Source organism: Microtus oregoni, unplaced genomic scaffold (genome assembly GCF_018167655.1).
Source record: "Microtus oregoni isolate MIOR12 unplaced genomic scaffold, Mior012 000018F_ref0000195, whole genome shotgun sequence".
Lineage (NCBI taxonomy): Eukaryota > Metazoa > Chordata > Mammalia > Rodentia > Cricetidae > Microtus > Microtus oregoni.
This window is the reverse complement of record NW_024543077.1, coordinates 11560962-11584996: the sequence shown is the minus strand read 5'-3', so window position 1 is coordinate 11584996 and position 24035 is coordinate 11560962. Positions and strand designations below refer to the sequence as shown.

The 24035-nt window shown below is 36.1% G+C and overlaps 1 protein-coding gene across 1 annotated transcript in view; it reads left to right on the top strand.

Annotated features, from left to right (window-relative positions):
- LOC121459013 (semaphorin-3A) overlaps positions 1-24035 on the top strand; it is a 307174-nt gene that overhangs the window by 259762 nt on the left and 23377 nt on the right. Inside the window, exons 9-15 of the mRNA XM_041668475.1 lie at positions 1334-1476; positions 3871-3985; positions 4292-4361; positions 7788-7932; positions 12144-12363; positions 15359-15450; positions 22161-22202. Coding sequence (XP_041524409.1) covers positions 1334-1476; positions 3871-3985; positions 4292-4361; positions 7788-7932; positions 12144-12363; positions 15359-15450; positions 22161-22202 — 827 coding nt within the window. The remainder of the gene's footprint in view (positions 1-1333; positions 1477-3870; positions 3986-4291; positions 4362-7787; positions 7933-12143; positions 12364-15358; positions 15451-22160; positions 22203-24035) is intronic.

The window sequence follows — 24035 nt, the reverse complement described above, 5'->3', positions numbered from 1 at the left end:
ACTCCATTATTCTGGCTCACGGGAAACATTTCATGTGTTCTACATTACTTCCAGGGTCTGTATACTTAGCCTGATATGACTTGGTGTGTATCTTTTTGAGGTTTATTTCAGGGCATATCATTCCGAAGTAAACATAAAAAGATGTCACAGTTAAAGAGAAGGTTATTAAGGTAACTATTTAAGGCTTAAGATCAGGACTGGATGTCATGGATTTTACACTGATAAAGCTAGTTTTGTGATCTGTTCATTTCCTATGTCTCTTAAGCATGGTGGAGACTACATGATATATATAAGAACCAGGATTGGTGATAGCATCTCTGTCCAGGAGAAGGCTGGAAGAAAAAGGATGCAGAAGAAAATATGTGTCAGGTGGTTCAAAAAGGGTTGTGGCCCCTGGTTATTTTAAGTAATTTGATTTTGTATTTATTTATTCAAATATTTGTTTGGTTAGTTACTTGGTTGGTTGCTTTTGGTTTCTCAAAACAGGTTTATCTGTAGCTTTGGAACCTGTCCTGGAACTCACTCTGTAGACTAGGCTGGCCTTGAACTCACAGAGATTCACCTGCCTCTGCCTCCTAAGTGCTGGGATTCAAGGTGTGCACCAACAGCACCTGGCTGATTTTATTATTAAATGAGTGGTAAAGAACATGGAGCACCTGGAGACAAACATGATGGGGTAGAGGAGCATTCTGGTGGTTGCGTGAAAAAATATGGACGGCTGTAAGCTAGGAACAGACTGGTTGAAAAATGGTGATCTGCATTGGCACTGGTGACATTGGAGTTTGATATGGAGTGGACAGGCTACTGGACAGAATGCAGAGCATGGAGTTTACTCTTGGTCTGAAGAGTAAAATGATGTCACCATATTCTGAGCTGGGAACGGGAAAATGAGTGGGAACGAGCAGTTCCGTTGCTTACACAGATTTCACCTTTGCCCCCCACCAAGTATTTAATGAAAACAAGAAGGAAGTAGTCAGGACTCTTTATGTAATTTGATGCATTAAAAGAGGAATAACTGCATACAGCAACAAGGAACACTTGATAACTCTCAAGATTGAAAAGGATTTGGATAATCAATAATTTGTTCTAAATGGGTTTTGTACCCATGCCTAACACTCTGAGCAAAATTAAATTTCTTTTGTTGAGATAACTATAATTTATTATATATTTCATAATGAACAGGCATTAGGTAAAGTAAGCCAAAAACGTGATTAAGCAAGGAAACTCCCATCTTCACATATAACAAAGTATAAACAAAAGGAAGTATAAACAAAGCCTATAGACTATCCTTATTCTTTAAACTGCAGATTAATAAATAGAATGTTTTTCTCAGATCCTAGATTCATCAGTGCTCATCTCATCCCAGAGAGTGACAACCCTGAAGATGATAAAGTGTATTTTTTCTTCCGAGAAAATGCAATAGATGGAGAACATTCTGGAAAAGCCACTCATGCTAGAATTGGTCAGATATGCAAGGTGAGGTAAAGAAATAAAAAGTATTGTTCATTCACTATTTAATTTATTTAATTTCATTTTATTTTCCATTGATTTAAATGATGTTTAAAATGACATCTAATACTGAATATTTAAATGTTAGAAATGATTGAAAAATGTATTCTATACAAATAGGAATATGCTTAGAGATTATGAAATAACTATTTCACAATTACATTAATTATTTTGTTTCAAAGTCACAGAATACAAAGTATTTTCCTATATGAATAAGAATAATATATTACCTGAAAGAACATACCTTCTACATTTTCAGATTTAGCAATTTCATACACTAATATATTTTGAATAGATATTTGATATTGAAATACAGATAAAGCATTGAACAATGAGCCAAAATTGGGATAGTTTATATTTACAAACTGATGATTTCATCAGCACATAGGTTCTTATTCAAACACATACAAATATCAGAATGAGGTGATCTGATATTTATTTTTCTGGAGGATTCAGTGTTTAATATGGTATAATATGGCATAACAGTGTTATAGCAGAAAAAATCCATGGGGTCTTTCTGATCTCTTTCTTAGCATATTGTGATCTGATGATACAATACAACTGATTCATAAAGTTTCCTTTGTGATTTGGAAACATAGAACAATGTGTAGATAAATCAGACATTTTTATGAAAATAAATAAGTTTAAAGTATTAGCTACAGAGTTATTAAAAGCTGTATAATATAAATACCATATAAACCGAATATAAATGTATTCTCTAATTTTAAGAAAACTGTTACAGCAACATGTGTACATAAAAATTAGTTTTAGCTGGGCAGAGGTGGCATGACACCGTTAACCTCAGCACTTGGGAGGCAGAGGCAGGCAGATCTCTGTGAGTTCAAGGCCAGCCTAGTCTAAAGAACAAGTTCCAAAATAGTCAAAACTACACAGAGAAACCCTGTCTCAAAAAAAAAAACAAAAAGAAAAAAATTAGTTTTAAAGATAGTATCTTCTTTTAAATATATGTCTTTGCAATAGAATTCAGAGTAACATTTACATTAAAATTCAATTTAATTTGCAGTAATAAGGCATTCTGAAAATATTTTCTAGGGAATATTTTCTCAACCGACTGGTTACAGTCTAAAAACTGTCTGACTGTTGTAAGCTGTTGAAGTGTTTGGTTTCAGGAGCGTGACTTGGTGGATTTTTTGTCAGTGAAGACAATAAGCAACACTCCTCACCCATTAGACATATGCCCAGGGAAGGCTAATTTTATACCCAGTAGCATCCTCGAGTCAGGCTGCAGCAGCTGGTGAGATTCATAGAAAACACTGGCTCAGTAGGGAGAACTTGCCTAACCCAGAGCAAACAAGCGATTAATAATTTTCCATTATTAATAGCAAGGTAGAAGAGAAAATTTCCTTTAAATTATTTTAATTGAAAAGTTATATTCATTTGTAACATACAGAATATCATTTTAACATTGATAAATGGATAAATCTAGCAAATTAGTATGTTTTAAATCATATACTTTTATTCTATGTGGTAACAATGCTTAGAAATCTTTTTTAGCAATTTTTAAAGAATATAATATTAAAACTACATGTAGCAATCATGCTACATAATAGATTTCTTGAACCTCTTCTTCCCGTCTTTTCAAAATTTTCTATCCTTTGGCCAATTTGTGTTCAAATTCTACTGTTCTCCTAGATTCAGTGGGTCACCATTCTACTCACTGCTTTTGAGAGTTCAACATTTTGGGATCATTTTTACTTGAGGTCAGCGATATTTATATTAGCCTATCTGACTGAATTTACCAAGCAAGTACTCCTGGTTTAATCATATTAAATGGCTAAATAATATTTCATAGTGTACATATTTCAAATGAGTTAATCTACTCCCATTAATGGACAAAATGTAACATTTAAGAACTTTTTTTTTTTTTTGAGACAGCATTTCTCTGTAGTGTTAGAACCTATTCTGGAACTAGCTCTTGTAGACCAGGCTGGCCTCGAACTCACAGAGATCTGCCTGTCTCTGCCTCCTGAGTGCTGGGATCAAAGGTGTGCACCACCACCCAGCACATTTAAGTACTCTTATGGGCATTTCCTTTACTGAGCTTTGGATCAAAGATTTGAGCAAAAATATAATAAATAGGATAATAGTTTATATTTAGACATTTAGAATGGTTATGGCTCATTTGAAAAGTAGAGAATGGGGGATTACTTGATTACAAGAAAAGATGCCTTTTTAAAAAAATTTAAACATGGAAAAATGAAGAAATACATTCATGTTCCTGGAATGGAAAAATGAAGAAATACATTCATGTTCCTGGAGTTTAAAAATGGGAAATAGAAACATATTTGACACTTCTGTGTAGCGTGCTTGCTCTATAGAGTAGCTTGTGTTACCTTTCAGAATGACTTTGGCGGACACAGAAGTCTTGTGAATAAATGGACGACATTCCTGAAGGCTCGCCTAATTTGCTCTGTGCCAGGTCCCAATGGCATTGACACCCATTTCGATGAATTGCGTAAGTGGCTGATGTTTGACGCATAGGACATATGTGAAGTGCTTAGTCTTACTGAAACGTTACATGACATGTTTTGTTAATATCCATGGGAGACCTGTGCCTGAACAGAAACAGAGGAGGAATGTATGGGGGAGGGGGAGATGAGAACAGAGGAGGGGTGTATGGGGAAGGGGAAGGTGCTAACAGAGGAGGGATGGATCAGGGAAGGAAAAGGAGGGATGGAGGAGAGTCTGGGAGGAGGGGGGGCAAACTGCCCACTAGGTGTAAAATAAATATGGAACTTTCTCTGGTTGTGTTTTCAAACAGAGGATGTATTCTTAATGAACTCTAAAGATCCTAAAAATCCGGTTGTCTACGGAGTGTTTACAACATCGAGGTAAACGACACTTTATTGCTGTGTTGGATAAATTGCCCATCCTGTAGCTGCTTAGCCGCTTGTGTCGCTTCAGGTTTTGAGTGTCTGTGAGTTCTTGGTTCTGACATGCTCTGATAATGATTTTACAAGTCATGAGGTCAGGGGCCATTGAGATGGTTGCTGGGATGAAGGGGCTTGTCCCAAAGCTCACAACCAGAGTGGGATTCCAGAAAGCAGATGGGGTAGAAAACTGACTGGAACAAGTTGTCCTCTGAACTGTGAGTCACTGTGGCACACGTGTGTACTCACATGGGTGTGCCCGCTCACCAATTACAAGTCATCAGAAATTAAAGCATGTAATGCACGGATATCATCACTATAAATAGAACAATGAAGCAGTCTGAAAACTGTGTGTTATACTGTATATAGTACAGTTAGTAATAATATAATGTCAACTTTAATATTTTATATTTAATACACAGCAAGATGGGGATCGTAAAGTTGGAAACAATAATTTTTTGAAAAAAGCTTTTAGTGATATAAAAGAAGAACAAAGGAACTCGATTTGGAACTTAGAACTGTAGCAACTGTCCCATGCACTCTGTCTCAATTGCTGTCAGCAAATGCTAAAGAAATGAGGTGATAGGCAATCCAGGATATTTAGTATTGCCAGTTGTTCCCCTGGAGGGGAAGTCCTCTCTCTGGACAGGTGGTTGACGGAGAACTTAATAGAAAACAAGCCTCTGGTGTCCAGAAGTTGGGTAGGCTTCCCACTGCTCTCACATGTAAAGTCCTTGCTCCATCTCCCTGCACATTCCCTTAGAAGTCAGTAAAAATTTGGCAGAGTTAGAGAAAGTAAAAAGTTAACAAATAAAAATATTAAGTTGTTTGTATAAATGTTTTTATGTTTCTTTTGTTTTTGAGATTATAATATAATCTTTCCATTTCTCCAGACCTTCACATATACTGCTCCCCACTTCCCTTCAAACTCATGCCCTCTTTTTTATTAATTGTAAGTGCATGCATAAATATATAGCTGTATATACACATATGTTCTTAAATATAACCTATTCGAGTACTTTTACAAACATTAATACAGCATTTCATAAAATTCTAATATATGTATATGATTTTACACACTTCACATGCATTAGAATATTGTTATATTATTATATCAAAATAATAATAGAATATTATTATATTATTAATATCAAAATAATAATAGAATATTATTATATTATTATATCAAAATTTCTGAAAGTTAGCAAATAGATTTTCTCCTTTTTTACTCTAATTACTCTTTAATTTGATGGGTTCCTTGATTTTTTTCATTAACTACCTAAAATCCAAATATTTAAAATATAATCTTATTAAATGATTCCTTAAATTCAAGCAAGAACTGGAGAGAGAAACCAGGGAGCCAAGTTCACACAGGTTTTTGTGTGTTGTCTGCTTGACACACAATTCCAAATTCAAGCTTCATTTCCTCACTTTCCGTTCCTTTCCATTCCTCTCCTTGTACATTCTTTCACTTCCATACACTTCCAGCACTGTCATCAACCTGCGCTTTTCTCTTTCTAGTTCTTCCAAAAGTTCTTGCTCTCAATGAAAAAGTAGCTGCTTAATCTTTTGGTCAGACAACCCCCATTCTACTCAGCAGAAGGTTCAAACTATATAAAGTATTTTTGGAACAAATAAACTCATTGCATGGCTATTAGTAAGCATATGCATTGAGAGATGGCAAATTATTTAAAATAAAAATAATCTTGAAGCCACTAAGAAGCACTGTTGGTGAGTATGGTCATATAAAGAGAAAGATTAATTGTAGAATGTAATTTGGCATATTTTTAAATATTAAAGGCATTTAAATCACTTTGGCATCATTACTTAACAAAATGAACTTTGGAAATGAAGAGACACATATTACTAAATCTATATGCAAGTCCATATGCCGATGCATTAGTAAATCTGGTGCTAATACCTAGACAACGGCAGTAAGACTGTGGGAAGTGAGTGGCAACTCTCAATCTGTCTTTCTGTGTCCCTAATTCCTAGAGCAACAGCACTTCTCAGTATTGTCTGTGGGAATCACCAAGAATGTGTTAAAACTTAATGTCTCTAATTTACAAATCATATACACAAATTCCATAAATCATATATAAAAATTTTAATTATAAAATAAAAATAATAAAATTTCATATCATTTATCACTAGAGTTTCTGACCTTGGAAGAATGAGTTGGCCCTATGAATCTTCTCTTTTGACCAGTTCACTGGGTAATTCCCATGCTAGTATTTAGGAAATCTGTATTTTGATTGCCACTGTTTAATGCGTGAAATAATTTCTTCACTCTTTTCAATAAGATAGGTTATTGGTAGCAAAGGGCTCCAAATTGCATGCAGTAAACTTCAGAATTATCTGATTCACCAAGATTACTAAATATGTAACAATAAAATGGGAAATAATCAATAAATTTCGATGAAAGTGGGATGCATCAGATGTGGGTTAGTTCGTAATTTATTCTATCATGGAAATATTAAACATTATGCATATTTATCGAGGTTAGTATGGAGTCGTATACTCATGGTAAGAGGTTGTCAGAGTCCAATAGACATCAGTTTCCCTTCTGTATCATTGTCTAATGAGCAATTTTTATTGCTTAGGAACCCACAGTTATTCTGTGGCATGATTTATATGTGCTTTCAATATGACTTATATTGTTATAAGTAATGTAAGCATGCACTTTATTTTTATATAATATTATACATAAGCTGTGCTTTTTGCAGACCAAGTAAATGGAAAATAGTTTCATCTCAAAGACAAACACAGTTATTTCAATTGCTTGCTTTTGATTGATAGAATAATAAAAACATCTGCCATAATTCTCCACGTTGACCATCACATAACTCCTACTACCTTAAACTATGCTCTGTGTTGTACAGATATAATAATTAATCTTTTATGGATTTCAGATCTCCAATGTGACTTCAATTCACACCTTGGCTTAAGAGTTAAAATTCGAATGTGATATGCCTCCATGCATTCCTTTGAAAATGATGTTTTAAAGTTCTTGAGACTACGGTGGTTTTTTTTTCTCAGTAATGATACTTGAGGATGAAACAGAAATTTTAGCTTTTATTTCTTTACGACATCAAAACTGAATATTCATTCATATATGTCTTTCTTGTCCAGCTTTAATAGTTTATATTTGATATAAATTAATGAAGACCAAATAAGATTTCATACACTTTAAACAAATCATGATTTAATCCTTTATACATTGATAAAATGCATTGATGAGACCAAACTAATCCCAAAGAATATTTGTGGTTGCAAAAGCTCTATGTGTGTTTTGGTCACTAACATCTGAAGCATAATGGGGAAGTCCAAGTCATCCTACAGCCACTAACTAGAGATAAAGCCACTTTTCCTTCTCTTCTCTCCTAGCAACATCTTCAAGGGCTCTGCGGTGTGTATGTACAGCATGAGTGATGTAAGGAGAGTGTTCCTTGGCCCATATGCTCACAGAGACGGCCCCAACTATCAGTGGGTGCCATATCAAGGAAGAGTCCCGTATCCACGGCCAGGAACTGTAAGTGGTTTTGATATTTAACACATGGAATGAATATATTTTTGTCAAGTATAGCAAATAAGTTGAGGTGTAAGTATTAGCACAACACAGAGCAAAGAGTCTGTGACTACGAAGAGAAGTTCAAGACGGATCCTGTGTGCTTCCTTGTAACTCCACATATAACATGTTCACCACACATTCCAGTATTTAAGTTGCTTCCATATCATTGGTTGTCCCTAATTCTTTAAGCAAAACATGAATGAGAAGCCGATGCACCTTCCTTTTCGAGAAAATGGCTGTCATGGACACTGAAACTACTAGAAGGTATACGAGCTGCATCTCTCTGACTGTGAGGGCGCTGCTTATTCTGATTATATGGTAGGCTTTAGAGGAACAGTAGTAAAACCAACGTGATCTTCCCATGGCTTTGATTGAGCTTGCAACACTATCATTCCAATGAAACGATGTCAAGCCAAACAAAATGTCAAGTAACAAAATATTCCTTTTAAAGATACATATAAAGAAAACACATTAATATAATACAAATGCAGGAAAGTCAGCCTAAAGACCATGTCAAAGCAATGTTTTCTTTAAGGCGCTTAAGAGCAGAGAAAAGGTCTATTTCAGATGGCACAGTACAGTCCATCACTGAGGGGCACCAAGGCAGGGGCTTGAAGCAGAAGCTATGGAAGAAGGTTGATAGACAGCTGGCACCCTGGCTTTTGCTAAGGTAATTTACTTACACCAGGAGATCATGCCCATACTGGCACCATGAGCTGGGCAGTCCCACATCAGGTACCAAACAAGACAACGTCTCAGGGACATGTCCTTAACTAGTGTGATCCAGGCAACCTCCCATTGGCAGGGTCTCAGATGGAGCTGGGCTAAGTGTTTTTAAGATGGAACTGAAGGAGACTTGCCCATACGTCTTCAGTGTGTCTGTTTGAGGCTTAATGACTCTCCCACCCTATATCCTGATTGTACTGTGCAATTTACTGCATCCTTGGGCTGTCACGATCCTCAGTTGTTCAAACCCTAAGAATTCTTTCACTTGGGTTTCGTAGGTGTAATTAAGGAATCATCAGTTAACTTTTTGTTGATGGCTGTTCTACTAAGCTTCATGGCTGTTGGCCCTGCCTCCCCTGTTGTCAAGGCCTGTCCTCCTGCCTCTTCCATCTGAGTAACTAATTACAACGGTTTGTGCCGCTTCCTAGTGAGCCTAATGTTTTAGTGAACAGATCGCCACTCTACCTGTGTGCCAGAAATTATGTTCATGCAGCTTCAGGCCCAGGTCATTCCCTACTGTAATATGAACAGCAGGCCACTTCCCGCCACCTGGCTAGCTTTACCCGAAATAATTACACAGAAACTGTATTCTTTTGAACACTGCCTGGCCCATTAGTTCCAGCCTCTTATTGGATAGCTCTTACATATTGATCTAACCCATTTCTAATAATCTGTGTAGCCCACGAGGTTGCTTACCAGGGAAGATCTTAACCTGCGGCTGTCTGGAGTGGGAGAATCATGGCGACTCACTGACTTGGCTGTCTTTCTCCCAGAATTCTGTTCTGTCTACTCCACCCACCTAAGGGTTGGCCTATCAAATGGGCCAAGGCAGTTTCTTTATTAATTAACCAATGAAAGCAACAGATTAGAAAGAAATCAATCCCACATCAATTCCCTATCAATCCCAACTAGGAGTAGCATTTTCTTATCAAAAGAAACTTTAAGAAAGATATTTTTAGAAAGTCGAAAGGACTTACATTTGAAATTTAGCTATTAGTTTAATTTTACTTCAGTGGTTTAATAGTATGATGGATTCAAGACAAGTATTTCTTATTACCTTACTAGATATAGGATTTAGTATTTTCGTTTTCTCTGTATTTCTAAAATTATCTATGAGAAAATTAAAAATATTGTGTTTTACAAAAAAATTGTTTCTAACTGATAATGCTGCAACAGCGATAAAAAATTCAATATGATTTGAAAATAATAATGACTAGATGGAAAGTTTTTATTATTGAGAAAGAAATGAGACTTATGAAAACAAAGGGCATTTTCTCCAGCTTCTATTCACAAACTGTCCCCTCTTTCTTAGTAGACAGTTTTGTGTCTATGGATGACAGACCTCCATGTCTTAAATATCCTGCTCAAAATATCTTTTACTATGAATAGCGCTTGTGAAATCAGTAATAGAAATTACTATATTCTGGGCTTTGTTCAATGGGATATATTGTACTGGGATACACACATACACATAAACATTAGTCAATTATTTTTCAGATTTTAATGACGAGAACTATGTTAAGTGATGGTGCCAGTATTCAGCCTCCAGCTTAGCACTAACTCACTGTTCAAAGTAAGCACTTAGGAGAAAGTTTAACAGCAAGCACTGTGCTCAGAGTGTTAGAGATAGCATTGCATAAGTCAGGAGTGGGAGAGGATGTGATGAATGTTTTAAAGGTACAAACTGTCATTTCTCTGTCATTTCAGCAATATTACTGAGGGGCAGTCATAAAAGCAATATTTAAACAACACGCTATTATATTGTTTGAAAACAATAATAGCGTGTTGTTTAAATATTGCTGTGTAGCCCTGGCTGTCCTAGATCTCACTCTGTAGACCAGGCTAGCCTTGAACTCACAAAGATCCTCATGACTCTGTCTCCTGAGTTCTGGGATTAAAGGCGTGTGCCACCACACTCCAGTTATTATTGAAATTTAAAGAAAATCTATAAGCAAATTATATTTTATGTTTAAAAACAGATAATAGAGAAAGAAACGAAAGTAAGTTGTAGAAAAATTAAAATAATTTACAGTTACAGTTTTTACTCACACCTTTGCACATTTGTTCCTGATGTCTTTACAAAGGAGAACACAGAGATCCTTTTTCAAAATTCCTTCTTTTCTCTTTGAGAGTGTTTTGCCTGAATGTGTCTGTACTCCACATATGTCCAGTCCCTGAGAAGTCCAGAGAGAGCATTGGATACCCTGAAACTGCAGATATAACTGGATATGAATTATCTTTTGGGTACTGAGAATCATACCCAAGTCCTCTAGAAGATGCCATGACATCTCTTTAGTCCCATAAATAATCTTAAAAGCCTTTGAAGCTTTGTAGCTTTTTATAAGTTTTAATGTGATATTAAAGAAATCTCTAAGGTATATCAAAACAAGAAGTCTATTATTCTATCATATCTAGTCCGTGTGCAGATCAAACATGTACACATATATATTGCACTCTCATTTCAAAACATTATTTAATAACTCTTGAATTATTAATGAATTTGTCAAGTAACTGGCAAGAGGTTGATTTCTAGCTTTAATCCTGTAAGATATGATTACATTTTATCTCTCGCGCACTGACATTAAAAGTGAAGCATTGCTGAACTGTAGGACAAGCTACGTAAGACTGGATGTACTGTACCCTGTGACACTGTTTGCTCTACACACTGAATTACAGTGAGGAGACAAAAATGTTGATTTTCTTATGGCTTTTTATTTGCTTTTGAGAAGAGTATTTCTACCTAGAGTTGACATGATACCAGCTCACACACACACACAAAAAAAATGTTCTTTTTGCTTTATATGTCAATATGTATTTTTCTTAACTTTGCTGCCTCCATTTTGATTGACTAGTTTCTGTGCCATACACTGGTAGTCACTAAATAAAGCCTGAATTATTTTATTAAAGTCATTAATAGTGTTTTCAATGTTATGTTATGAGTCAGACAATAAATAATAGTTTTTATTATCTTTTGGTTGGGAAAGATCATTTATATTTGGGTGTGACTCTCAACTAAAGCAGTTATATATAATCAAGAAAAATATTGTTTCTCTAGACATCATTAGTTTCACTCAGATGCAGCATATTTCATGCATTATTTTAAAAATCTATTATAGAAAGAGCGCAGGCTGGTACAGTTAACAGGGACGTCCGACTTCTTCAGATTTCTGAACACCTCAGACACATTCGCAAGTTCTGCAAGAAATGATGACATTCATTAATATTGAAAATCAACAATTGTTTAGAAATATATACTGATAATTTCAACTATTAATTTAGGTACATAAGAACTGGCAATAACTAATGCTTACTTATTCAGTCAGGTTCAAATGTAATAGAAAATAATTACGGGTTTAGACTCACGGAATATTGAAGAAGTATAATTTTATAATTTATAATCTCAATCATTAGATTTTATTTAAAAGGTATTCGCATTTTTCTAATAGTGTCCGAGTAAAACATTTGGTGGCTTTGACTCCACAAAGGACCTTCCTGATGATGTCATAACCTTTGCCAGAAGTCATCCAGCCATGTACAACCCAGTATTCCCTATTAATAACCGCCCAATCATGATCAAAACGGATGTAAATTATCAGTTCACGCAAATCGTTGTAGACCGAGTGGATGCAGAAGACGGCCAGTATGATGTCATGTTCATCGGGACAGGTACACTTTTGAATTTTACCCTTGTGTTGTTTTTTTTTTTTTCCCGGAACACTGTATTTAGCTGATTAAGTGTACTAATAACCAAATTCTGCATTCATTTTCAAGGTACCAGAACAGTTTGCCATCACTTTGTAGATAAATTTGCTTTAAAAAGGGGGGGGGGGATCCTTTGAAATGAAACTTGTTCAATTCAATCAAGAAAATGTAAGGGCTAAATAATCAATTATAATAATTGAATCATAATTCTTCTAGTTAGGGATATACAAATACACATACACACAGTCACAATATTGCTCAAATCATGACTGAGATTCCCAGGGTATTATGTTACTGAAAACTTGTCTGAACCTTAGCATTTCCACTAATGAAAACCTTCAATCAAATAAAGGTTACCCAAATAATTCATCCATTGTTTTTGCCATACAAATGAAACCTTGAAAAAAAAATTTATCAGAAAATGTATTGGACATTCATTGAATGCCTTTCTTTAGAAACGTAACAAAATCCTTTCACTGATTTCACTTTTAGAAGCAGATTTCTGCAGGTGTATTTTCAGAATCAATCTTTCTATGGCTGTGACATGTTATTGTGTTTCCCCATACCCTCTAAACGGTGATGCAATCTACGAAAGTACCAGTTACAAATCCAAAACCTGCTACTTAACGTCAGATTCCAGGGTAATAAATTCTTGGTCTCCATTAACTTCATTAGCTGACATAAATCAACAAGAGACGAAGCAAAGCAGTGTGCTCCACCGAAACCTGGTGCAATAATGTCTTCTCTTCCTTTAGGGGAGAACCAGAAAGAAAATTACGTTGACTACAGCAGAACAGAAAATGTGTGGTAAATTACTGTAAGATTCATACCTTAATTGTGAAATCCTGACGTCATCATGTTTAACAGTGTCAGGGTTCTTAGCAATACATTAAAGACCCTTTTTACAGAGAACATTCTTCCACCAAATGAACGAATCTTAATGAGAGTCGGAGTTCCATAAAAGTCAGTGACTGTGTGTAGCGCCCGCAGCTTACAAATAAATCAAGCAATAGAAGAAAATATTTCTTCCCAGTAAATATTAGCTTCTCTTTTAATGTCAAGTTGTAATTGAATCTCTGCAGAGTAATTGGGTTTGTTCAATAATGTCACTGTGGCCTTGCTCGCCATCCTTAGTTCAGAAGTCCCTTATTCGCTCTCAGAGCAACAAAGCCTGCTTCTGGGTGTTTGACCAAAGCAAACCGATCATGAACATTTAGTTCCTCTAGGACATAAACTGCCTTTATAACCCCCCTTTTCACGAGGATGTTGAACGTTGGGTGCCGTTGATCGTTGTAGGTCAGTCCAGACCAGGGTCATCTGTCAGCAAGGAAATTGATTACAGTAATTGTATCTTTTAACTAAGTTTCACTTCATAGAGCATTGATCCTTGTTGAGTAATCTGATTCAATTTGTGTGAAATTGTTTGAAATACTATTCGGTAAAACTTGATCTGGAACAGAGATAAAGTTGTGTTTGGGTCCAGGAGACCCAATGGAGTCACTAAGTAGATTAACCTAATTTCCCTTTAATCTTTGGTGTTCTGAGCAGGCTAAGGTCCTGTAAACACAGAAGGATCCTCTTAAAAGTGGACTTTTTTTTTTAACTTTAAAAGGAATAGCCTTGATCACAGAGTACAATGAGACAATCCACTGAGGACAGTGGCCAATAGAGTCGATGTACTAACTAATATTTCTGGTATTATTATTATTATTATATTCTTATTGGTAAGAATTTCTATGGAAAAAGGAAAAGTTTGTTAAAATAAACCAACTGAGGCTGCAAAGAATTGATCTAATTTACTAAATACTAAAATTGTTTAGACTCAATATCTTTGCCTTTGAACAAAGAGTGGAATCACACCAGCCACACAGGAAAATTCTCATTGCATAAATAAAATTTCAGGTGAAAATGACAGATGTTTTCATTGCAACATTTTTCTCTTAATAATGAAAATTAGAAAGTAATTTAAATCTGGATAAAATGAGATCAATTTCTTTTCAATTTAATTCCTGAATTTAACTTTCAAGATTGTAAACTTAATTTCTAAGTGTGCATATTGTAGAGAAACTGTTGTGGTAATCAGAAGTGTTTACTTTGAGAGATGACATTGACATTCATCACTTCAGTATCATTGAGCCTACCTTAAGGGCCACTAAATATGGCCGCTTCTAGGAGATGGTTGTGCTGCTAAACTCGGAGGCTCTTGTATTTGGGATGGGCGGTGTTCATTACAATTCAAATCTGTAGAGTCTTTGTGGACATACACTGGTGTCAAAATAAAAGGGGAAAAGTCTGACTTGTCCAAAATTTTAAATTAAAAAAACTATCCAACTTAGCCATTTTATTATGTTTATTATATTTTTGGAAATTTCTACACTTTCATGTTAAATTCTTCTTGATTTTTATGTCCCATGGGTATCTTTATAGTTCAGAGTCTAAGTGCATGAAATTCATTTGTATATAGAATTTTACGAATGTACCCAACACATGGAAAATAAATACAAAGAGTTGGGCTGGAAAAAAAAATTGGTGGGGCTGGGGAGATTGCTAGGTGTGTAAAAGTACTTGCTATGCTTGAGTTGAGAACTTGAGTCCAGACACAAGAAGACATGGGAAAGTGTGTTATAAGAATATCTAAGAATTTCTCTGGGGAGATGTAAAGTTTAGGGTGGGAAGCCTGCAATCCAGTTAACCTGGAGTAGGAAGCAAGGCCTCACAAACAACAGAAGAGAGCCACCTCCAACAAAGTGTATTGCAAGAACTGACTTCCAGAAGTTTTCTCCTGAGCTTTCTTCTCTGTATGCTGTGACTAACACACATACTTTCTATTCCACAAGATAAAAATGAAAACAAACAAACAAACAAAAACCTCTCTACAAAATTCCTTATTGTCCCATTAAGGGTGAACTCCATTCTAATTTAATTCCATTGTAACCTTTCCCTCTGCTTTCTTTTAAAGATGTTGGGACTGTCCTTAAGGTGGTCTCAGTCCCCAAGGAGACGTGGCATGACTTAGAAGAAGTTCTTCTGGAAGAAATGACAGTCTTCAGGGTGAGTACTGCCTAATTTGCATCTGCAATGTTCAGCTGCTATCTATGCCCCAAGACAGCTGGGATACCAAAGTCATTGTGGACAGTGCTCTTGTAGATACTTCTAATTAGATTGTCAAGTATGAAAACAGACACTAATCAAACTAGACCTTGGCAGTGTCAATGCAGTTAAACGTAAGAATGTAAAAATTCTTGGCTCATATTTTCTTTTATAAATAACAAAATATATGATTTACATTTTTTATTATTTGTATAAGTTACCTTGAAGATCAAATCCTCCCTATTCAAACTGCCTTCTCTTGCACTTTATAGAATATTTGACATGATATGTAAACTCAGTGCATTCTGGGAGATACGTTCAGCATGCTGAAGGAAGAAATTTATAGATTATTTTATAGTATTTTCTTAAGAAAATCAGTGATAAGTTTGAGTAAGTAAGGCTTATGTTTGCGACAGACAATAAATTATAGGTGCTTACTCTTCAAACCTCAAAAATGAGCAAGTATTTGTCACATTTTCCTGAGTCACCAACAGTCTAGGTAGGCCCTTCAGGCATCAGGTACGCTAAGGTTGGAGCAGGGACACGGGAAATAAATGAACATAGGTATCATACTTGTTTCTCATCTATGAGCCTTTGCTAACTGGAAGACTTTGAACAGGGATCATATTTTGATATGAATTACATATAAGTCAAATAACATTCTGAAAATATTTTGATAATACAGTGGGTACTTACTGACAAATTAAAAAATGTAATTTAAACTTGAATGCTAAGAAAGAAGTAGACAGGAAGGGTGGAAATACTGTTTGTAGTCCCACGATTTCATATGATATCATTTGAACTCCATCTGTGTCACACTGGCATATATCCATAACTATATACACATACTCACACGTATATGGATTATTGTTTTCAGTTGATTCAACCTTTAATGATGAAGCTAAGTGCACCTCACTCCTTTCAGCACCTTACTTAGATATGATACCCTTAGCTCATAGACCAGGGAATCACTGTTCAGTTGTCTTAGATTGAGAAAATGAAGTCAAAATTGCAGGAAAATGAAGGACTGTCATTCAAGCATGCCCCTGGTACACTGGGATAGATCTTTGATAATAGCCGCTGGATAATCTTCTACTGGACAGTTTAGAAGCCTCACTTTAGCCTACATAGCGATCCTAGCTTCACACAGTCTCTCTAAAACTCTTATTTGCCAAATATTGACTATATTACCTCACCCAGTGACCCATGCTTAAAGCATAGGGACAGTGACAGCATTGTGGCCCACATACGATCAGGCTAGTTAGTGTCACTGTAGCTGCTTCTGTTTTCTTTTGTGGACAATGTCCCCAGTTTGCCAGGCTTGCATTGAATTCACTGTGTAGCTGAGGATGGCATTGAGCCTCTGATCTACGGCCTCCACTACCTGAGCACTGGGATTCTAAGCAGTGCCACAACGCTCAGATGAAATGTCATTAGTATTTATTACTTTATTGTTTTTGGTTATCTAAGCTGAACATGAGTAGACTTCCTTATAAATGTTCTGCATGGTCTTAGTCTAAATATTAAAAATAGTGAAATCAAATTTTGATTTTTAAAAGTTGATTCTTTTGGCTATATTTAATTGCTGAATATAGAGTGTGAACTGAATCTTACCGTTCACTGTTCCAAGTGAGTTACCTTGAAAAGCAAGCACTGTGGAACTTTAACTTATACATCAAAAACTACAGTTATCCAAATGGGCTGTCACCCACTACAGGGTCCACTTAGATTAGCAAACAAATGATGGGCAGTGTGGGCAAAACTCATAAATGGATGCCTGGTATTCATAGTTATATGTCTAAAGCCTAAGATGTAAATGCAGCCAATATTTATTATTGAAACAAATGAAACATTACTGATGCAAAAATTAAATAAGATAAAGATTGTAAGGACCTGAGTAAAGATTGGAGAATAATGGGAAAGGTGCATTAGAAACAGTACCATGTAATCCTGGTAATCTGATTCCATATTATTCTCTGATAGAAAGGGGAAAAGTCTTTCTTTAAAATGAATTATTAATGTAACCGTTGCAAATGAAGTCATGGGTGACATTAGCGCAGCACCCTTATTGACACTTAATGACTCACAGATTTCGTGTTTTCCTTACCGTTCCTAGGATCAGGCTTTTACAAAAATTCAGTCATGTGCATATGTGTGTGAGAGACAGAAAGACAGAGGTGATCACCCTAAGCATATTCTCTAACCACTTGGAACTAAATGGACCTTCTGTGTTATACACTTCAGTTTCAATGACCTTCTGTTATCACTTAGTAGAACTAAATTTTATTGGGTAGAATTATTTTAGTCATGTTATGATAATTATAAATAATTTTCTTAAATTTTCCTTATTTTCTTGTTTTATTAATTAAATAAGTCATGTATATTTGGGTAGTAATTCTATATTGTAGCTAAATTTCCTTCTTAATGCATCTGGAATCTGAGGTTTGCATTGCACATTTTAATCTTTATTCCTTGATATATTTTAATAAAAATTTCAATTTCAAAGGAGTTTAAGCTAAAATGGCTTTTAGAAAGAGCATGATGGGAGCCAAAAGATTTGCAGATGTAGATACCATATATATAATTTTTCAATTCAAAAATTTCCACTTCCTCCCCTCCTCCCATTCCCCTTCTGTTCCCCTCCACCCTCCTCCTCCAGTCCTAAGAGAAGTCAGGGTACCCTGCCCTGTGGGAAGTCCAAGGCCATCCCCCCTCCATCCAGGCCTAGGAAGGTGTGCATCCAAATAGACTAGGGTCCCAAAAAGCCAGTACATGAAGTAAAAATAAGTCCCTGTGCCATTCTCAATGGCTTCTCAGTCAGCCCCCATTGTCTGCCACATTCAGAGAGTCCAGTTCGATCACATGCTCGTTCAATCCCAGTCCAGCTGGCCTTGGTGAGCTCCCATTAGAACAGGCACACTGTCTCAGTGGGAGGACCAACCCCTCGCGGTCCTGACTTCCTTGCTCATCTTCTCCCTCTGTCTGCTCTTCAACTGGACCTTGGGAGCTCAGTCCAGTGCTCTGATGAGGGTCTCTGTTTCTCTCTCCATCCGTCACCAGACAAAGGTTCTATGGTGATATTCGAAATAATCATCAGTGTGACTATGGAACAAGGCCATTTCAGGCACCCTCTCTACTGCTGTTCACAAGAGACTTGGCTCTAATGTCTAGATATAGATATAGTTGTAGATATTTAGTATTATTACATTTTGTTCTTACTGGGAGATTTTTCAAAGAAATGCATTTCAAATTTCCACCATTGAAGACTAGGACCCCTATCTATGGCATTTAAGCTGTCTTGAGAAGAACTCTTTATCAGCCTCTCGCAAATCTGAACAATTGCCATTGTGCTGTAGAAGAAATAACTGTTCCTGTATCTCAGCTGTGTTAGAAAATGCCTGCAACTGGAAATATATCTCCTTTCAGGGAAGCTGTTGTATTTTCTTCCCGGTCTTCGCTGTCCATATTGTCACGATTATTTCTTTGGCACTCAAGCAGACAAAACATCTATGGGCAGAGTGTACAGAAATATTTACTTTCAGCATTCTAGTCTATCAGCCAAGGTTCTTACATATAGTGTGGGCTAGCGATTGGAATATTTCACTGTCAAGCTTTGTTTAGTTTTGCAGTGGGGGACAGTAAAAAGAAAAACCACAATACATTGAAGCGATAGCCACATACAATGAAAAGCAGGAAAATGTTACACTGCCTATGTTTCTATTTGACACTAGTGTCATTCCATATAAAATAAAAGGCAGTTTAAAAAGGTCAGCTGAGCTGCACCTTAGCTTGATAGGGTAAATACACAAGAGAAAGATTTAAGGTCATGATTCTGGGTGGTACTCTTTTATAATCTTTAAACACATTTAATGTAAAGTTCAATTTACTTATATTACCACCTCCATGAGACCATGTTCTTATGACTCTTATACTGAATAACTCATAAATTCTTGGATTAAATTCACTACATACCACTTGCCATCTTGAGATCTGTTTTAGGAAAACACTGGCTAATCACAGAACATTCCAGTGGTTTTGGTTACAAGATACTTTTATTTGGGGTGAAATCACATCCCAATCAGTGTATAGAAAGAAAAATATTCTTTGGCAATAAAACTTCCATTTCAGAGTAAATCTTTTAATAGACACTAAGCACTAAGAAGTAGAATTGGCATTGGTGTCAGTCTCAGAAACTAACACACCTGCTAGTAAATATTCAAAATAGCACAGCAGCACCAACACACAGCCAGATTCTAAATGGGCTTCGCCAGCAACCATCTGAGTTTGAGAGTTTGCTGTGTGCTCCTGAGGGACATGCTTAGTTAGTGGAGCATCGACTTCTTCTTATGATGAAGACTGCAAATGTAAGTGTTAAAGAGTCTCCTTTTAGAGTAAAACTAAGCTAGCTGGTAAATGTTAGTTATTGGGAAATAGTTACACCCTTAAAAAACTGCTCTAGAATGCTGGGCTCCCTTACATTTGTCCTTTCTTAAATAATGTATAAAAAGCAAGACACGTAGTGATTTTTCACCTTGACTAGTCAGTATGGCTTTTTCTTTCCAATCCTTCCAATGGGCTTTCCTTTTGAGCCAGTGAGGTGCCACATCCAGCCATGGTGCCTTGGGGAAAAAGGGCTTTATTTATAGTCCTATTGGCTGCAGAGGATTGCAAGGCAGTTACATCAATAACACTTGCATTTTAAACCCAATTTATGCAATATTCCATGAACAGCTGAGCAAACAAATGAGAGAGTTTAATTTTCATTCAAATGTAAAACGTAATTGATGCTTTCCCAAGCCCAGCCTATTAACTTGTAAGGGAGCTTCCTTCCCAACTCGGAGCTTCTAGTGTGAGCTATGTCCGAATTTCCCAGGGTCAGCACGTGGAAGAGCTCCGAAAGTGAAAAAGTTTAATAAGCACTAAAGTAAAATATCTGGGAGATATATCACAAATTGGAATCATAGAGAATCTTGAAAAGATGCTGTTTCTTGTTTCACTTTCTTAACCATGAACACCAATTAAATTTACAATCGAATTTGCAATTTCATGGAAAAAAATGGTTATGAAGCTGCATCTGTTGTAAAGGGAAGTCATATTCTCCACCAGTTATTTCTCAGGAAAATGACAGCTTATTTAAATGGATGTCACTGTAATATACTGTGCATTAATTCAGTTGTAGGCCATATTCTAAACTATTCCTAACTTCCTGGCATAAAAAATAAATAAGGTTATATTAATAAAGGATGCCATGAACTTGATCTTGAATGTTGGCATAATACATCTTCATAAAATCTGATGTGTTTTCGAGTTTGTCTCACGTTTTACAATTTACATATGATAACCCATTCTCCTTTGCGTAACAAATGCTTTTGCTTTTGTATTGTCAGTAAATAGGAAGTGAAAATTCACTCAACTTTATTTTAAAAAGAACTTAGACCTCATATTTTATTGCTGTGGGTGTTAACTTTCAATGCCTTGAACAAGCTTGACTATAAAATTTCTTCTATATAAATCCGCATGAACTCAGTTATTTCTTTAGTCTAATGAGAAATTCTCATGTGAAATGGTTAGAGGGGGAGAAATCGCCATGGAAATGTCTCCTGACACATTTAATATCTTTATTAGTTAACTTGTTCCAATATTGTAGAACCTAAAAATTGCCTTAAAACAGAGTATTTTTGATGAAATACAGATTTGTTTTTTTATGGCTTGATAATACTAAATAGTAAACATACCCTTTCTATGTAGACACAATGGGCTGACATTGTTTGCCTCATAGTTGTTTTTGTGATTGATAATTCCTTGAGAAATCATTATTATATTTAATAGTTACCATCACTCACCTAAACTGTAAAATAGAAAAGTATTAAAAATCTCTAAATTAGCCCACTGAATTACCACACATCCTTAATAATTTGTTTCACTTGTACACTAGGCAGATTGTACATAAGTTGTTAAGAAACTCATGTGCGAATTTTTGCCATCGGGTTTGAAGTGGGGCGTCTGAGCTCTGCCTCTGCATGTGGGGTGGGCAGTGCCTGCCCAGCTCTGTGAACATAAGGCAGAATGGGAAAAATGGGAGGGGGAAGGTGAACCTGTTCGGACTGAAAGGAAGGCACAGAACAGATGATGAGAAAGGCTAAGAGGAAATGATCAATAAGTGATTTGGAAGCACTATGGAATTGCACTCGCAAATTCTGCTCCTGAAAATGAAAGCTAACGGAGGAAGGGCTGGCTGTAGTAGAGGTCAAAGCGTGAATGGACCTGATGGCGTTCAGGTTAGAGCGCCCGGATTACACCTAAACCAAAGGACCAAGGAAAACAAATAGAAGGCGAAGCAGAGGAAAGTGCAGTTAAAGAAATAAGTAAGGAAAGGGAAGGAGAGAATTTACTTCTTCTTGACTTCTATGGACCCACTGAGACGTTCTCTAAGTGCCCAGCTGCAGTCAGGATCCCTAAGGATTTTTATGCCGATGGTGCTACTGGACCCCCACTGTTGGCTTCTCATATCTAGCACTTAGCTCTCAGGCTTCTTTCACACATCTTATTTCCAGTTATGCTATTTGTTGTCAACAGTGACATCATTTCTCTGAGAACTTAGTAAGTGTGCTAATCAATTACACATTATCTTTTCTCTTTTATCATACACTCCTTTTGCTTCTTTTTTTTAGGAACCCACAACTATATCGGCAATGGAGCTTTCTACGAAACAGGTACAATCATAAGACGCTGCAGTCAGTAGTATGTTTCATTGGTTTTGACTTTGTACTTGATAGATCTATTTATCATCCATCACATTTTATAGACTGGACAGAATCAAAGAGCAAAGAAGTATTGCTAGTCTAATAAGCGAATGGAATGAAAATTGTACCTCTGTGCTTTGCAGATTAATAAAATCCTATACATCTTAGAGCTGTTGGTTATTATGTTTGGAATAACTTAGCTTAAAAAGAAACACCTACCTTCAGTAGTATTGTATGGTGAGAACAGAAAAAGTGGCTTTCACTTCAGCTAAACATACAACTAATCACTACCTAGTAGAATATTCTGGCTTGCCAGAATTCGGAGCTTAAGGGCCACTTACGTTTAGTCTTTCCTTCATATCAAATGGATGTTTTGACAAAACACACAAGAAAAACAGGTGATTTCTCAATAACTATGGATGTGACTCAGAGTGTGACTTCTAACAAATTATATCCAGTATATGAATGACAATTTTGGAAATAAATGGGTATACAGAACATTAATAAGTCAACATATAAAAATGACAGTGAATGAGGACATTCTTCCCTGCTGTAAAAGCTTGGATACAGAACCATGAATATGATAGTCAGTTGGTCGTCGTTATTTCTGATATATTTGCATGACCTGCCTTTGACAGTGTTCTGCCCCTTGAACAAAACACTAAATCATGGTGCCAACAAAATGCAACGTGTGCCTTTCCACACAGATGTATGAAAATAGATCGATAATCTCCAAGACATTTAACCTCAGAGTGCAGACGTTATTGGCACGATACTGCTATCTTACACCTCATTAACATGTTACTCACCTGTTCTTCATATCTAAAAACTGTCACATGTTGGCAAGGAAATCTGGGGCTTTCCAGAATGGAAGCTAGACGGGGATAACCTTTCCTGTAATGATTTTAAAGGTATTTATTTATATTTATTCCCTGCTAGACTTCAGAGCCGATCCTTACCGAATCACCTCTAAATCCAATTTAGCAAAACATCCTGTTTGAAAATAATTAAGAATTTAAACATTTAAAAATATTTCCCATTAATATAACAGTCAACTAAAAAAAAAAATGCCATTTTGAATTACCACAGTAAAAGAATCCTTGATAGAGCGAAGATGGATTTCACTCAATAGGACTCAATTTCATCCACTGTTAGAAGCATTTTTAAAGTGAGACAGCATTTTAGGGGGGACGAGTGACGATATAACTAACCTTCTAGATAGTGAAATCACGTCCTGCTCGTGGCCCTCATCTCGTGAGGAGACTAGTGAAATCTCCTACGGCGATGTTAAATTGGGCAGAAAAAGCACATCAGGTTTCTAGCTAGTCACTGGATTATGCTCAGTGATGCCTGCAAGTCGCTATGCTTTCTGTGAATAGCATGATTATTTTATGTATCATTAGTAATCCTGGAGAATTATGATGAAATCAAAATGAGATTGAATTGCATTTAATTTGGGACAATTTATTGGAGTTTGGGTTTTCATAACCATATCTCATTTGACGGCTCTCCTCACTTTGCTTTTTCTCTTTTTACTGTACATTTTTTCTATTTTTCCCCAAAGGCGAATGTCAGATATAGATACTTTGTCTGGGCAGTTCTTTTCCTACTCCAATGCTCTATGCGCATAAATCTATAATTATGAATTTGGCATATGCTTCTGAAACATTATTAGGCAAGCATAAGGTCTTTTGATAGCATGGCCAATTTGGTCACTGACCCTTTCAAATAGGATCACAAAACTAGGGTTAGGTGCAACACCGATAATCCAAACATTTGATTGGAATGAAGGCACAGGATCCT